The sequence below is a fragment of the Dipodomys ordii genome, unplaced genomic scaffold, assembly GCF_000151885.1.
Source record: "Dipodomys ordii isolate 6190 unplaced genomic scaffold, Dord_2.0 Scaffold228, whole genome shotgun sequence".
NCBI classification, from domain to species: domain Eukaryota; kingdom Metazoa; phylum Chordata; class Mammalia; order Rodentia; family Heteromyidae; genus Dipodomys; species Dipodomys ordii.
In genome coordinates, this window is record NW_012267444.1 from 4,557 (window position 1) to 22,553 (window position 17,997).

Below are 17,997 nucleotides of genomic sequence, written 5' to 3' on the forward strand. Positions count from 1 at the left end.
TTCTTTCTTTCTTTCTTTCTTTCTTTCTTTCTTTTTCTTTCTTTCTCTCCTTCCTTCCTTCCTTCCTTCCTTCCTTCCTTTCTCTCTCTCTCTCTCTCTTTCTCTCTCCCTCCCTTCCTTGTTTCCTTCCTTCATTCCTTGATTGCTTTTAAAACCCACACTGGCTAGGTACTTAGATTTCCCAATCACTACTTCCTCCTGAGTGGCTAGTTACAGGTTTGAGCCACCAAATCAGCTAGTTTTGTGGTTTATAAAGCACGACCAGTCTAGATTCTTTGCAGAGCATGGGGTGGACATTTTTTTTTTGGTGTGTGTGTGTCTAAGGTAGAGAGAACAATGGCTACTTTGGAGTGCTAGAGGGTGGCTGAGATAAAATGGGTTGATGAGAAGTATTCTGTAGAGAGTAAATTCTTGTATAGATGTAAGATGCTATTATAATAGCCTTTGTTTCTTAGCGTGTCAAGGCAGAGCTTGGCACACTTGGTGAAAGTCATGTCTCTTGTCTGGGTCTCAATCTCAGTGCTGGAACCCACATACATACATGCTCTATTACATCACCATAAATTCTATCCCAGTGGCCTTCAGTGGAAGCTGATGTAAGCAAACATTATCCAAGAGCATTCTAAGGTAAAAATCTCAGGCTCGTATGTTCCTAAACATAGATGACAACTCTAGCATTCAGTTCAGGACCAAGTGGGTGAATGGGACTTGCTGTTTAAAATGCAGAGAAGAGACACAGTCTTAGCAAAGTCTTAGGAAAAATCACTCACTAATCACTCCTTCCTTTCTTTCTTCCTTCCTTCCTTCTTTCCTTCCTTTCTTCCTTCCTCCCTCCCTTCCTTCTTCTTTTTTGTTTAAAGAATGTTAAGCTTGAGAGCAACTATTGTACATTTATTTCTTCATTTTTCTTCACTTAATTGAGTAGTTGCCATGGCAACACAAGAAGGACTACTCCTTGCCTTCAATGAATTGCAAATACACATTTCTAGTCTTCAGCAAGCTTTTTAAGGAGGTTCTCTTGCTAGATGCACATGGCTCACATCTGTAAACCTAGCTCTTCAGGAAGCTGAGGTCTAAGGATTGCAGCTCAAGACCAGCCCAGGCAGGAAAGTCCATGACTCTTATTTCTAATTAGTTAGCAAAACTCTGGAGTAGAGTTGTGGCTCAAGTGGTGGAGTGCTAGCCTTGAGCAAACAAGCTCAGGGACAGTGCTCAGGACTGGTTTGAAAAAAGTAATTTTGAGCAGTTGCACCTTTTTTTCTTCATAGCCTGATTCCAGCACTCTCCTTCTATAGGACCCCATAGTACCAGCACTTCACTTTCACAAATGATCATAGCCTTAATTATTAAAATATCCTTCCTGATGCCAGTCTCCATTTCTATCCATTCTCCCCCTGAGTGGCAACATGATGTTTTTCCCCCTATTATCGTCAAATGGTTATACAGGAGGTTTCAATGTACATGTCCATTTATGTATTCAGTGCATCATGATTAGAGTTCCACCTTCCATCATTCTTCCTCTCACCTATCCCATCCTTGTGAGTCTCCTCAAATTTCCTAGTTCCATTTTCACATGGACACATTGAGTATTCTGACTGCATGCACCCCCACATTACATTCTTAATGTAAATAAGAGACTGTCTCCTGTTCCAAGGCTACCCGGGACCTTCCACTATGACAGCTCACAAGGCCTTCCTACCCATGACACCCATCTCTTAGGTTCTTCTGTGTCACCGTCTGCTTCCCTGTGTCCTCCTGGTTGTCCCTTCACTTTATGCCTTCATACAGACTATTATCTTTCCTAACTATCCAACCTGAATCTTCTTATTAAAACTCATTTAAAGATTGAACCCAAGCCACTATCCTCTTCCAATTGGTATTATTTTCACCTCCAATGACTCATAGAGCATGAGGTGTCTCTGTGATGATACAAACAACATCAGGCTCTAGCCTGGGTTAGAGTTAGGTGTATACTTCACTTGTTTTTCTTCTTTAATAGTTTTTTTTTTTGTCAGTCATGGGGCTTGAACTCTGGGCCTGGGCACTGTCCCTCAGCTCTTCAGCTCAAGGTGAGTGCTCTACCACTTGAGCCACTGTACCACGTCCAGTTTTCTGGTGGTTTGTTGGAGATAAGAGTCTCATGGACTTTCCTGCCCAGGCTGGCTTTGAACCATGATCCTCAGATCTCAGCCCCATGAATAGCTAGGATGACAGGCATGAGCCACCAGCACTCGGCTTCTTTCATAGTGTCTTGATCACAGAAGGTAGAGTAAGTGTCTCTGTGATACTTCATGACACTTCCATAGTTTTGTGATATTGTAGACACTTACTAGATACTTCCCAGAACCCATCCTCCACCTGAAACATGACTCTGGCCCTAGGTAACTGGATCAGGAGTGTGCTGGAACCAAGCTGGGCAACTAACATCCCTCCCTCAGAATTTAGGTTGAGGGACACTAGCCTCTGTGATGGCTAGACTAGTTGGTAGATACTTTTAGCATCACAGAAACGTGACTAGGAGAAGCAACAGGCTTGCAAAGAGAGAAAAGGTAATGCAGGGAAGAGAGCAGATATGCACTGCAGAGAAATTCTTAATAACCTTTCAGCATCTGGTTCCACACTGCCTCCAGGGCTCCAGTGAATTCTTCCTTGATTTTATGAGAGCTTCTGAAAGCATTATAGTATATTTACCATTTTGCTGACAATAGCTTTGTTATGATTTCTAACCAAAAGAATCTTAATGCAGAATCTTATGCAGTAATTTTTTTTTAAAACTTGTCTTTCCTATGAGACTGATATTCTTGAAAGCAAGGACTAAATGAATTTTAATTAAGTTTTATAGCTTAAGACATCAGCATAGGGTCTAGCAGTTCAATATATACTTGTTGAATTGATATATTGACATTTTCTTGAGATGATGTACAAAACTTAAAATCAATGTATTCAATTACCCTTCTCGGCCCTGAGCTAAGGGGTTTCCCAGTATGTGGGACTACAAGCTTTAAAATGAGAGACAACCTGGCATCCTGAAATGCTGGTTAGCCCATTTAGAACTGTGGTTCATCCTGGTGTTTCCATGCCTGGGCCTTTGCACATGATGTTCTCTTTCCCTGGCACATGCTTTCTTTCTGGTCAACTCCTATTTACCCACTAGTTCCAGCCTAATTTTAGAGATGGAGAAACACAGTCAGGTGGAGGTGGCTGTCTTCAGTGGAGATCTGCCAGCTTTTGGAGACACCTGCCTTTGGGCAGCCCAGGGGGGACGGCTACAGTCAGGGTAGTGTTTAGTCATATTATTCTGCAATACCCAAAATGCCCTAGAGTCAGGGCAGAAAAGCTCCAGAAAAAAATTTCCAATGTGCTCCACTGGCTGGGGAGACCAGTGGACCCCTGCAGTGGCAGTCTCTGATCTTTAAAGTGCCCTAAAAACGACTGTAAGTCCCAGTTACAGTTAAGGAATTCCTTGTTCTTTTAGGGTCTTCCCTACTTTCCTCCAGCCGACATTGCCTGCCACGATGGGCAACGTGATACGCTGAATATATGAATGCAAAATCCGAGGCCTGATTTAAGAGTCTCCTTCATGAACTAGTGTTTTTTCACACTGAAGCTAAGTTGAAAATATCACATCTTCTCACATTGGCAACTGCAGCTTGGGGGGGGGGGCGTGTCTGCTCTTCTATTCTGGCACATTTACTTGATCCTTTTTGGCTGTCAGCTTTCCTGCCGAGTCTCAGTGAGTCTCACCGGAGGTGCACATTACAATCCCCTGGGGAGCTTTGGCAACATAATTTTGCTTAGGCAAGTTAATCAAAATCTTGAGGGGTGGGCCTGGATGTCAGCAGGTAGGATCACCTTCTCCCCTTTCCCAGGAGCCTCCAGTGTGCATCTGGGGCTGGGGCTTTTGAGTACCCATTCTGCTTTAACAAAATTTCAGTCTGGCTGGCTTGAATGCAACAGAAGATTTTCAGTCTTTACAGTTCTGGAGGTTGTAAAGTCCAGGGCCAACACATTGGCAGATTTGGTGTCTGGGCTACTTTGAAAGAACACAAATCCCAATTATGGTGACTCTGGCTATCTTAACATCCCCCGCCCCTTCCAACATGTGATTAGGTTTAGACACAAGTATTCTAGGGGACATAAACTTTCACACTTGGTTTGATGATCAGAGAGACTTGGTTCAAGTCCTGCTTTGGGTAGAGACTGGTTTATATTGGCCTAAAACTTTCATACCCAGACTCTTTATGTCCATCTATGAAATGAGGTGAATAACACTGATCAGATAGGCCTCTGGGACCCATGAGTTGTGTGAAGCACTTATCTGAAGGCCTGACCCATACCAAGGACTCAGCATGAATGAGCAGATCACCCCTGCATGGGCGGTGGAAAAAGTACCCCACTATTGAGTAAAAGGGCCAGCCATGTGATTAACTTGCTTGCTGGAGCTCTCTGAAGATGACACTTGAAGCCTTAACTTTTGGTAAAGATGAAACTATAAACTACCCTCCCCCCCCCAAGCCTGGGAGAGAATGTCTCCACTGAAAAGTTAACCTAGACTCACTTCAGAAAGTAAGCTTCATGTCACCCAGATCCTTGTATGCTAGGTGGGATCAGCTGAACCTACAACCAAGAAGAGCCACAAGTAGTAACAATATATTTAATTTGACTTTGTCAGCCAGTAGACTTTTGGGTGGTATTTCGTTTTAGAAAATCTGTTAAATCTCTGCAGGAAACATAAAGTCAATATGCTAACTGTGGTTTGGCCTATAAAATTTAAATATGTTGTTTAAATGCCATCATTTTCACAGTAAATAAAAACTAATAATACAAATGATTATAACCTCTATAAATAAAGCTAGTCAGATTGTTGATGAAAAAAGCACCATGTGTTATTTTCTGGGAGGGAGGGGGCAGAGAGAGAGAGAGAGAGAGATCCAAAGACTCACTCTGGGGGCACATGGAGTAATAATATTGAGGAAGGAGTGCAATTAGGAGTGGGGCTTGAAGAGAAGGAGCTGGGAGGAGATTATTCTAGAGCAAGGAAGAGTTATGGTTTGTGAATGTCCAAGGAAACAAGACCTCTAGTGGGATTGGCAGGTAAAAGACTGGTATCTGAATTGCCCTGTAGTCCAGCCGGGCCAGCAGCCTGCATGCTGTATGCAGAGCTGCCTACTTCAGAGTCGATCAGATAGGCTTTAAAAGTATTTATGTTGACCATCCAGAGTTGAAAACTGAAGCTTCATCAAGCTTTTTTGATCAGGTGGGTTTCACCCTAGGAGAAGAGGAAGATGGGTCCTTCAAGACCATGACAGAAAGAATTTTCCATTGCCTATAAGGATAGGGTTCTAATGCTGTGTGCTGATGGCTCACACCTGTAGTCTTAGCCAAACAGGAAGCTGAGATCTGAGGATGGTGGCTCAAAGGCAGCCCATGCAAGGAAGTCCGTAAGACTCTTCTCTCCAAAGAACAAACAAAAAACCCAGAAGTAAAGGGGTGGCTGAAGTGGTAGAGCACAAGCCTTGAGCAAAAAAGTCAAGGAAGAGTGAGAGCTCTGAATTTAAGCCCCAGTTACAGTGGGTGGAGGGGAGGAAGAAAAAGGATAGAGTTGTGGAGCCAAATAAATTTTAAAAATACACAAAAGTAAGCCTGCTGCAGGTGGCTCACACCTGTATCCTAGCTACTCAGGAGGCTCAGATCTGAGGATCATGGTTCAAAGCCAGCCCAGGCAGGAAAGTCTGTGAGACTCTTATCTCCAATAAACCACTAGAAAACCAGAAGTGGCACTGTGGCTTAAGTGGTAGAGTGCTCACCTTGAGCTGAAGAGCACAGGGACAGCACCCAGGCCCAGAGTTCAAGCCCCATGACTGACCCCCCCAAAAAAAGAAAAACACAGAAAAGTAACCCAGAAAACATAATATCATCCTCTCCTAACTACTATAGCAGTGTTGTTAAAGGTGTTTCTGACTTAAGATTTGGGGCATATATTCCAAGTGCAGTGCAACTGCTAGAAGTAATAGAATTCCATAATTTCTACATTAGAATATTTCAAAGGATCAATGTAGTAAGAGCAAGTGGGAAATACATAATAAAGTTCAAGATGCATCACTCCATGGGAAGATTGGCTGGCATACCAGCCTCATTTTTCCCATGTGGAACTGATGCCCTGATACCTGAGCTGACTTCCTAACCTCCACCTTCCCTGGACTCTGTGCACTCAGAGGTTGATCCAGAAGCTTTCCACTTTTTCTCCTCATATTTATTACAGAGAAACACTTAAATCAGTTTGACAAGGAGACAGGATCATGATGCATATATGCCAGATTTGAGGTACTAAAGAAATGGAAACAGACTATCTATCTACCAACAGAAGACAAGATAACTAAATGGTGTCACAGGTTGATGTGGTAATCTACATGGCATTAAAAATGCATGAAGCAGAGTGACATTATAGACTGAGCAAAAAAACAATCAAGGTGCAGAGGGTTCTGGACAAAAGGTGATTTTTTTCACTTGAATATGACATATTTTATTAGGGGAATTTGTGCTTTGATTCACTAACAAAGATACTCAATATGGGTGATTTTTAAGGGGTAGAAAACATAACAAATTCTTTACATTGATTAGAGATACCTTGCTTATTTAACAGTCAATAGAAATTTCTTGAATGCCTTTTAAGTGCCAGATGTTTTGGCTGTCAGAGATAAAGAAATGAAGACACTACCTCCTTTGCTGAAACTTGCATTCTGGCAGTGTACCTACATGCAGAGAAGAAATATGAAGACTGAATTCACCACAGTGGAGGCCTCTGGGGACAGCCGGAGGATGTGACTAGAAAGTAATTGTTACAGAAGCCTTCAATTATTTGGCAGGGTTTTAGTTCTTAACCCAGGCAGTTGGGTACACAGTGTTTGCAATATCACTCTCCTGAAATACCTTAGTACAATTTTGGTTCCTAGGTTTTGCTTCTGCAAATTTCTTTTGTTCCTGTAAAAACATGTTCTTGTCTACAGAGGACAGGAAGGTCAGAGGAAGATTCATGGAGGTCTTTGGGGGTACAAGCTGTATTTAAGATAAGCTGTATGCTTTGCCAAGCAAGGTATGTCAGATATTCAGAAGACTCCTGCCTCTAGCTTAGCATAGAAAGTCAAGCCTATGGCCTGGCCCAATGCTGCTCTATACGAACGACTGACTGTGAAGTTAACTTATTTTCAAGCAGAGGCATGGAAGGTTCAGCTCATCCAAGAGGCATTGTGTCACCTACTTGGTCACCCAAGTGGCTGGTGTGCTGAGTGGCCAGTGCAATGAAGATAATTTAGCATGTATATGTGCTCTGCATCTTGAAGTCATGTGCTACTAAACTGGACTTATCTTGGCAGGCAGTTTTAACCAATGTTCCCCATTAGACTCTTTCTGTTTATAGACAATCCTCATTTTATTATTGATGTAGAAAGAAGCAGAAATCTAGCAATACTAGCCTTTTTACCCTTGATCCCTGAGTATTCCTAGCATAATAATTAGTTAAGTATATGTGTAATAAGGGGTCAGGGCAGCATTATTTACAATAGTGATGAGATAAAAAGGAAAAACAGATGCCCTGCCATAGAGGAATGATGAAAATATAGGAGTTCAATCTCAGCTTTTCAAGAGGCAGATGTTGGGAGGATCACAGTTCAGGGCCAGCTTAGGCATGACTCCATCCCAACAAATAAGCCACGTATGGTGGTATGTGCCTTTTGTTCCGGCTTTGAAGATGGGAGGATTGTGGTCCAAGGATGGGACCAGACAAATGGTGATAACCTGTCTGAAAAAAACTGAAGGCAAAAAAGAACTGAGGTATATCTGAAGTATTGAAGGATTTGACAGTAGCAAGGCCTAAAGCTCAAACCCCAGTACTGTCAAATGTACATGTATAATATGTATATATTATGTATATAATACATATGTATATATTACTAGTAAAATGTTATTCTATAAATCCTATAATTCTATAACATGGAAAATCTGATATCATAAGAAAGTAAAAAATCTGATCATAACTTTTACAAGTTTTTATTTTCAGTTGGAAATAAATGATCAATTATGAACATACTGGTTAATAGTCGTATATATTTAGGGGATAATGTGATGATGATATATTTTTGCACAGTGAAATGATTGTCATGCTAATTATCACACCACATCTACAAAGAAATGCACTGAATGCCTCATGATCATACCATCTGTTTATATGGTTTTGTTTTTGTTTTTATTTTTGTGCTGGTACTTGGGCTTGAACTCAGGCCTGAGTGTTATCTCGAGCTTTTTCTCTCAGGGCTAGCACTATCACTGAGCCATAGCTCTGCTCTGGCTTTTATTTTAATTTTTGTGGTTATTTAGAGATAAGAGTATCATAGACTTCCCTGCCTGGGGTGGCTAGGAATCTTGATCCTCAGATCTCAGCTTCTTGAGTACCCACAATTACAGGCTTGTCTTATCTGTGACAAGATGAACTCCTATCGTTGCAAGCTCTAGAAGTAAAAATGAGGTCATTTTTGGTTTGAGGAGTTGTTTTTTTTTTTTTTTTGGTGTGGAGACATAGTTGATGTAGATTCTCAGGCATCAGCAATAGTTTATTAGAAAGAAATGAACTTGGAGTGAAGGTGTTATTTTTTGTGTAACTTAGGTTAATGCTATTATCCTCTCAGGATGTGGTAAGATTATGGCAGATCATGAGAGTTTTGGCACAGGATAGCTACTTAACAAAAGCTGTTGACTGACTTTCTTCAAGGTTATAAATATAGACTAAAACACTGTAAGTTTTATTAGCTTGTATTCAACTATTCTTCCCCAGACAAGATTAATTAAACAACCAAATGATTTTGAAAGGAGAATTATTGCATTTACTATTTAGAATCAAGTGTGGTCCTTATGAGTCAGTGAGCTTCTAAATTAAAGACAGACAAGCCAAACAAACACAAAACTCCCCACTTAGTACCACATGGTGCACCTGAAGGTCTATTCCATATTCCTGTCTGGGCTGACCTTGTGGGAAGTCCTAGAAAATCATCACATAGGTAAGTGGGCTCTCAGTGACTTTAATTCCTTTTCACCCCAACACTGATTCCCTTTGGGTCTTGCAGTGAAGTGTAGTTTCCTGATTTTTCCAAGTCCTTTCCCTACCAGGGCTCTTCTGAAGTAGAGCCATAGTGTAGTCAGTGCTTTTACCCAGGCTGATTTTGCATTCTTCATGCTTTTTGAACATGTCTGGGCCTCAGTTGTCTATAAAATGGGAATGATGATGAAATCTCATAAGGTTGTGCTAATGTGGAATCTATATAAAATTCTTGAATACTGCCAGGTGCTGGTGGCTCATGCCTGTAATCCTTGCTATTCAGGAGGCTGAGATCTGAAGATGGACATTCAAAGGAAGCCTGGGCAGAAAAGCCTCCATAAGATTCTTTTGTTATTGTTGTTGGTGGTTGTAGAGCTTGAATTCTGGGCTTGGATGCTGTCCTTGAGTTCTTCAGCTCAAGGCAAGCACTCTACCACTTGAGCCACAGGGTTATTTCCAGTTTTTTGGTGGTTAATTGGAGATAAGAGTCTCACAAACTTTCCTGCCCGGGCTGGCTTTGAACTGTGATCCTCAGATCCCAGCCTCCTAAGTAGCTAAGATTTCAGGCGTGAGCCACCGGCCTCCACCTTCCCATGAGAGTCTTACCTCCAGTTAATGACAGATATTATTAATTATTGTTTCTCTTTCCTTCAAGCCCTTGCTCTGAAAAATCCCTTGTAGAGGCAAGAAGGTCACATGGTGGGCAGGGGGTAGGGTTGGGTTATGTGATAGAGTTACAGCTGTGTGAGCTGGGATGCACAGCTTCCTGCGTTTAAGCCTCAACTGGAACTTGAGCTAGGAATAGAGTTGTTAAGATAAGTGAGTAGCACTTAAGCATTGTACCTGGCTTGGAGTAAGTATATACTCAGACATTTAACTACTATAATTCTACCTTATTTTACTTTATCCATACCAAAAACCCCCAGCATGCAAATGACAAGACTCTGGCACAAAGAGGTTCATGGCTGTAGATTCACTGATTAGCAGAACCAGAACTCAAACCCTGGTAGTCTGACCTCCTGAGTCCATAGCATTTCCATCATCCGGTGTTGAAAACAGCACTTCCGCTTACGGACAAAGAATTAACTGGCATTGCAGGGACAATGGAAACTCGTGTGTGTGTGTGTGTGTGTGTGTGTGTGTGTGTGTGTGTGTGTGCATGTGTGTGTGTATGCATCAATCCACACATATGGGTTTGCAATTAGAACCTTGTGTGCTTACTAGGAAGGTCCTCTATCACTTCATCCATATTCCCAGCCCTTTACTGCCTTTTCAGTAACTTTTCAGATAGAGTCTCAAGACTTTTGTCTGGGTCAGGCCTTGGAGAACTATCTTTTCATCCATGCTTCTCACTTAGCTGGGAGCACAGATATGCACCACCATACCTAGCTTGTTGGTAGAGATGGGATCTCACTAACTTTTTGCCCGGGATCTCAATCTCCTAAGTATCTGGAATTACAGGCTTCCAGGTACGAGCCACCGTGCCTAGCATTATTTCCCTTTCAACTTATTTTCCTTCAGTTTTCTGTTTATTCTACAGAACCTACTTTCCTAGGAGTTTTCCCCATTGTATTCATAGGATGAATATTTCTGAATTGTCCTTCTATTTGTCAAGCATCATGCCAGAAACTGAGGAAATTACTGTGATGTAGAGGCTGTCCATGTCCCCTGGTCTGATCTACTGGTGACAAAAGACCCAAATAGCCACAGCAATGTGAGCTCTTTTGTTGCAGCAGGGGCAGAGCTAGTGAAAGATCTCAGGATGATATCAAAATCCCAAGTGAATTCTTTATTTTCATTGTTGTATTATTCCTCTCTACATGGCTACGTAATGGATTTCTAATACAGCCCTTTAAAAATCTTTAGTGATGAGGACGCTTTCTAATGTGTTCTCTTTTCTTGGTGGCACTGAGGTTTGAACTGAGGCCTTGTGCTTGCTAGGCAGGTACTCTATTCCAATTCATGCCTCCAGCCCTTTTTTTCCTCAGGTTATTTTTGACAAGGGTCTTGTCTTTTGTCTCAGCTGTCCTAGACCATGATCATCCTATTTATGTTTCCCACCATAGCTGAGATGACAGGCACGAACCACCATGCTCAGCTTTTCCTATTGATAGGGTCTCATGTACTTTTTGTCTGTGTTGGCCTCTCTTCCCTATCTCAGCCTCCTGAGTGGCTAGGATTACAAGTATGAGCCACTGTGCCTGGCTCTATAATAGATTTCTATCTAGATTCTAAAGAAGATATGAAAAACCTAAAGTAAATAACATTAACATGATGATTACTGTTTGATTAAGGTTAACATTTGTGTAACTACATATGACTACAGTGCTTTGAATCTGAAGGAATGACTTGCTTGTAATAGATTCTCTAATCTTTAGACTATTCATTTTCTAGATGTGGAAAGAGAGACCCAGAGGAGTAAGTGGATGTGCCAGCCAGTCCAAAGTGGACCAGCACCAACCAAGTCCCCCTAGGAGTCCAGGTCTATGTGTCTCTACTTGCTGTGGCTACAACCACCATCTTTCCAAAACATGCATCCAACAGAAAATTAAAATGAGGCTGTTCAGAGATGACCCAAATGCCATATAGAAGAGACTTTGTCAGTAGGTGGATGAGAGTGACTTGCTACTTGGCAACCATTTCCCAGGAGGAAGGCTTTCTTCACCACATCCTTCCACTCCCCCTCGTGTCTGTGCAAGTCTCTGCTTGCTATTAACCTGGGTTTTCAGGTCTCTGCACTCTCCACCACCCTCATTTCTGTAAATGAATAACCACTTTAGGTTGTTTCCTGTCTTTTGAGGCTCCATGGCATACCAGATGACTGGGCAGACATGAGTTAGTTTGATTTCCTTTTTTCTATGAGGCAATCATATTGTATGATCACAAATATTTTCATTTTGCTCCCCAAATGACATGGTATTTAAGGTTATTCTGATTGATGAGATGTTATTGGCGCCTATGAAATTAATTATAAAACCTGGCTGCCAAGAGTAATCATGTTTTTGAAGAGAAAAAGAAAACCATCTCCACTGATGCAGTCTTTCATATGTTTTTACCCCTGGAGTATATCTTACTGCTTTAAAGAATTCTATCAGTTCTCAATTCCTTCTGCAAAGATTTCGGGTGGGCTGGACATCAATAGTAATGAGACATTTACTTTTATGTCTTCAGAGTGGGGAGATAATTCAAACCCCTGGCTCAAAATTGACAACTGGAGTGATACTGTGTCATTGTTTCATAGTTAATATTTACACTCCAAATATGAAGGATATCCTCAGGCTCTCAGACAAGAATGATGAAAATGTCATTTGTGAGGCTCAATAATAGGATTTTTTTCCTTCCTGCAAAATCAATTAGCTTTAACTCCCTATGATCAGTGGAGACACACAGGAAGAACTGATCCTGCAGTAAGAATTATTGTTTTACTGTTTGGAGGAAATCAGATTCACATCCTTCTAAATTCTGTCTCTCTCCAATGTCCCTTCATTCATACCAGCATCTTTCACAACCAAGTACAAGTGCTCCTGGCAGAGACTAGGGGTAATTGAGTCCTCCAGATTCCGGCCTCGGCTGATCTTGCTAGATGGGCTCAAAGGCCTGGCTTACCCATGAGAGCAAGACCAGTGAGTCAGCTATACTCATTGAGTCCCAAACTATGATTGGCACTGTGGTACTCAATTACATTGGCTCAGAAAGGGCACACAACAATTTAAATCCATGTTACAAATGAAATTTAACACAAGCCTCTGGCTATATGTAATATTTCTTGATTTAGAAATGGAACATCACTATGGAGATTCAGTAATACACACACACATACACACACACACACACACACATGCAACACCACAGTAAGCTATTTTGTGTGTATATGACAGGATCCTCCCTCTTGAGAGGGAATGAAGGAAGAAGAAAGGTTTACTGCATGGTTATTGTGTCTGATACTTTTATATGATATATCTCTTTGGATCCACAGTTTGCAAGCCATAGGAGGTGGGGCTTACTTGATAGGGTGAAGAGACCTGGGGCTTGCAATTTGAACCAGGCCTATCTGGTTGCACATACCATGCTCTTTCCGGTGGTAGATGCATGCACAGGGCAACAGGGAGCAATGTGAAATACAAAATTAAATACGATTAAGTCCTAAGAATTAAGGTATAACCTTAATTGCTTTAGGTGTTCAGTAGCAAGAAATGAACATTTCCTCTAATTATTAGAGGAGAAGGTAGAAGCAGCAGAATTTCAATGCTCCTGGCAGGCTGCTAAGATCAAAACAAATGTTCTTTTCAATGAAGTGGTAGCATGTATCTGGTGATTGACAGATACATTTTTACAGAAGCCAAATGCATTCTAGTTATTCTGGCACTGACCCCTCCCCCACAACTGTCTTCCACCCCCTTCCTCTCCTCTCCTGCTTAGAATTCTCTTTCCACTCCCATGTACACTCCACACTGTCTCTGTAGTATGCATCTGGTAATCTATGCTTCCTGTGAAGCAGACTCCTGTTTCCTTGCTCCCCAGTAGAAGTTCCACAACACTGTATCTTCACTACAAGAGTCTCTGGCACCTACAGTGAACCAAGTAAAAACTCCTCTCGATGAATGGGAAAAATGACAAGGATTGATTAGTCAAGCTAAATGTCTAGTCACTAATGCCCAGTGTGCTTTCTGACTGCTTGGCGATCCTGCTGTTTCCTTAGCTCAGTCTGCAGGACTCCGCAATTCAGTCCTCTACTCTCCAAACCCTAGACTCTCATCAGATAGCCTTGCCCCTACAGGAACACATCAGCTTCCCGTTATTAGAAGTATAAACCCACTCTCCCATCACGCCGGTGCCCCTTCTGTTGTCCTCCACGTGTGTCTCTATCCGGGGCTCCTCGCAGCCTTCCCATTGCATTAGACCCCAGGGCCACCACACGGGCTGGAACTACTGGTCCTTCCGACACATTCTTCTCACCAGTGAAGGGATCCATATTCTTAGGACTTTTTAAACACATTTAAGTGCCTTCATTTACACACAAACAAACCAGCAGTGGACAGACAAGCAGTATTCCTCCAATAGCTCTTCGTAGGCTCAACCGTTTCTTCCATGTCCACGGTTCTGTAGACAATGGCTATTCTCCAGGCTCCTTCTTCATCCTGTCAGAACCATTGGTTGCGCCCTGCTCTACTGTTTCCCTTGGCTTTTGGAACATTGCAGTCTACTGATTTCCTTTTATTTCTCTACCGCTTCTTCTCCATCTTCTTTTTCTTTGCTGCTTTCTCTGATTAGCCTTTAAATTTCCTCAGTGCTCTGCTGTAGATCTTTCTCTTCTCAGTTATGTTCTCTTACTCTCTTCTCCCCTCACAGCTTCTACTCCTATCTATATTCAAAAGGCTCACAGATTTATATTTCCAGCCCAGAACTTTCCCTTGAACACCAGACCCACATATTTAATTGCTCACTTGAATTCTCACCTTGGATGTTTAAGGCACCATGAACACAGCATGTCTAAAATTACGCTCATGCTCTTTCCTTCCAAGCTGTCATTTTCTTAGTGTCCTTTCTCAGTGATTGCTACCACTGTCCCCTTGGCTGTATGTGTTAAAAACCTAGGAGTCTTCTTCAACAACTCACTCCTCTTGACTCCTAATCACCATTCTAAGACCTGTTGATTTTGCCTCTAAAAACATTTCTTTTCTTTCATTTCCTCCACTTCAGGGCAATGTACCATTTATCATATCTTGTCTAGACCACTGTAATTCCTAGATCCACTGTTAACTTACAACATGCTGTCCACATTACAACCAGAATACTCGGTGTGTGTGTGTGTGTGTGTGTGTGTGTGTGTGTGTACTGAGACAAGGTCAGGCTACATTGCCCAGGGTAATCTTAAACTCCTGGACTCAAGTTATCCTCCTAAATCTGCCTCCTGAGTAGCTGTGTCTAGAGGCATGTATCACGATGTACAGCTGAATTTTTTTAAAACAAATATGTCAACACATAATTATTGGTACCTTCCTCAACCAAAAACAAAACAAAGAAAAGCAAAACAAACCCAAATTCAAAAACAGAATGAGTCCCAGAACACTTCAAGGCTTCCCATAGCTCTCAGAATAGTCTAAACACCTATTCTACAAATCTCCTCTGTCCAGCTCACCTGGCACCTTTTCCTCCCCTATATTATAGCCTCACGGGATACAAGGCCATTTCCTGCTTCTACATGCTTCTTCTTTTGTTCCTCTCCTATTTCCCATTTTGTTATGTGTACCTGGCTGCTCTTACTCCACCTTTCCGATCTCAGTTCTAGCATCTTCTGCTATAGGAAAGCCTTTCCCATGTCAGCATTCAAAGTAGCATCCACTCCTTCTTCAGCTTAATTCTAATACTTGTGATACTGTGGCCTCTGTGATCACAGCACCACTATCTTCTTTTGCTTTTCCTTGTACTGTCAGCACCTCATCTAGAGCCTGGCACATTCAGATTCCAACATACTAGTTGAATAAATAAAGTTGAAAGCATGGTATAGATGAAGCCTTTGGTGAGAGAAGAAGGCAAGGTCTAGAGTGGAACTTGGTGAACATAAGATTTTAAAGGGAGGGAAAAGGAAGAAAAAAACACATTGGGGGGGAAAGACAGAGAAATAATGACCATAGAAGTAGCACAAGCTAAGGGGGTCTGGATTTTTATGAAAGCAGAAATGTCATCATTGTTTTGGGCACCAGATACGATGAAACTGGTTTAGGGCAGAATTGGGAGGTATGGGGTTGACTTCTCATAGAAGTTGGTGTGAAAGAAGGAAGAAAAATATGGTATCCCCTCAGACTTTTTATGATACTTAGTACTGTTGAAAGAAATTTTTTGAAGTAGACGTTGGTAGAAGGAGGAATATACTTTTATGAAGAGGGACATAAGGAAGGGGAAACACCACCAGTTGATAGAGTAGGGTTTAGGATAGAGAGAAGGCTGGGATTAAAAGCTTAGGAATACAGTCTCTTTTATATATATATATATTTTTTTTTTCAAACACACACATATGTGAAATTGTTCCTCTTTATTGCCAATAAAAACCAAAGGCAGAGATCAATGATGGTAATTTGAGTGTAGATGATAAAAATCAAAATTAAAACAAAAATGTTATTTTCGTTGTCAACAATTGAGGGCCAGAAGCAAAAGGAGATGATTTCACATGATATGTAAATCTACATTCTGCTTTCAATTCTGATAGTGGAAACAGGCACACTTTCATATAGCAGATGTCTTCAGCCTTTAGGTTTATTTTTCATAAAATAGATATTTTTTAATGTTCTGTAAACCAGCAAGCCAGAGAAGAGATTTTATCTGTTTCTGTTTTCCAACTTATCTCCAGAGTTTAAGACAGCGCCTGACAGGTGCAGATCTACATTGTTCGCGTAAATGAATAGTTTCTTCAGGAATAATTCTCCCATTCCTCAGAGCAGTAGGGTTCTCTGGCGTGAAGTCCACCTTGTTGGGGTCATGACATCTATACTTGTTCTTTCCCAGCACCCAGGGAAGGGCCAGACATGAGTATATTCTCAATACACACTTATGAAAAGACTGTCCGAGAGCTTCCAGGTAGAGAGCTGCTACTGTACCTGTACTTGTCTCATCAGTGTGTGTGTGTGTGTGTGTGTGTGTGTGTGTGTGTGTGTCCCATCTGCTGTTATTGATGGGTTACTATTTATTCTCTAGAATAACTGAAGGTACAGAAATTCAGGTTTGGGGAACTTAATCTCTCATTTTCTGTGTTGAGCAGGTGTCTTGTGTGTGCAAAGAAGAGCACAGAGAAGAGGAACAGCAGGTCTTTTCCTTAGGATGATCCTTGTCAACTTTGTGCTATCTTCAAAGAGTCAATGTATGCGCCTAGCAGCTCAGACAAAAATTCTAATGAACTTAAGCTTATCAATTGTTTCATGATTGTGGCTTTGATGTTATTTCTAAAGAGCTGTTGCCATACCCAAAGTTATCTAGATTCTTTTCCTCTGTTATCTTATAGGAAGAAAATAATTTTGTATTCTACATTTAGATGTATTATCCATTTTTGTGAACAAAATCACACAAAATTGATTTTTTTGTGCACAAGATCAATTCCACAAACGAATCTGTGTCTAGTGCATTTGCTTGCATTTAGATATCCATTTGTTTCATCGTCATTTTTTAAAAAGACCATCTTTGTTCTGTTGTATTGTTGTGCTGCTTTCTCAGAGATCAGTTAAGAACAATTGACTATATCCATGAGACTATCCATGAGACTCTATTTCTGTGTTTTCAATTATGTTCTCTTGATCTATCTGTTCTTTACCAAGACCATACTATCTTGATTACTGCGGCTTTTGTAATAAGTCTTAATGTAAGTTAGCGTCAGTCCTTTTAACTTTGTTCTCCTTTGATACTGAATGTTACTATTTTCAATGATTGACTCTTCATATAAACATTAGAAACAACAGAAAAATGGATGGAATATCTTAAAATAATTATTAGATGACACATTTTAAAGTAACATGTGTCAAATAAGAAATATCAAAAGTAATTTTAAGGTATTTTGAATGAAAAGGAAAGGAATAAGTAGAATTTATCAGAATTTGTGGAATGTAGCAAAAACAGTGTTTAGAGTGACAATCTATGGGGATTATTGATGTAATTGGATTAATATCTACCCTTAATCTTTTACTCTTCTCTATTTGTTGCACTTGTTCTTTGTTCTTATTTTTGTTTTCCATATGTTTTACCTTTAATAACATTTTCTGTTTTTATTTTTTTATTTTTATTTTATTTATTTTATTTTATTTTTTTTTGGTCCAGTCGTGGGACCTGAACTCTGGGCCTGGGCACTGTCCCTCAGCTCTTCAGCTCAAGGCTAGCGCTCTACCACTTGAGCCACAGCGCCACTTCCAGCTTTTTTCTTTTTG

General features: G+C 41.0%; 1 protein-coding gene across 1 annotated transcript in view; it reads right to left on the minus strand.

Annotated features, from left to right (window-relative positions):
• Positions 1-13,904: 13,904 nt before the first annotated feature.
• Ak5 (adenylate kinase 5) overlaps positions 13,905-17,997 on the minus strand; it is a gene marked incomplete at its 3' end in the record, with an annotated part of 163,191 nt that continues 159,098 nt past the window's right edge. The window contains exon 9 of the mRNA XM_013035874.1: positions 13,905-14,063. Within this exon, the coding sequence (XP_012891328.1) occupies positions 13,905-14,063 (159 nt within the window). The remainder of the gene's footprint in view (positions 14,064-17,997) is intronic.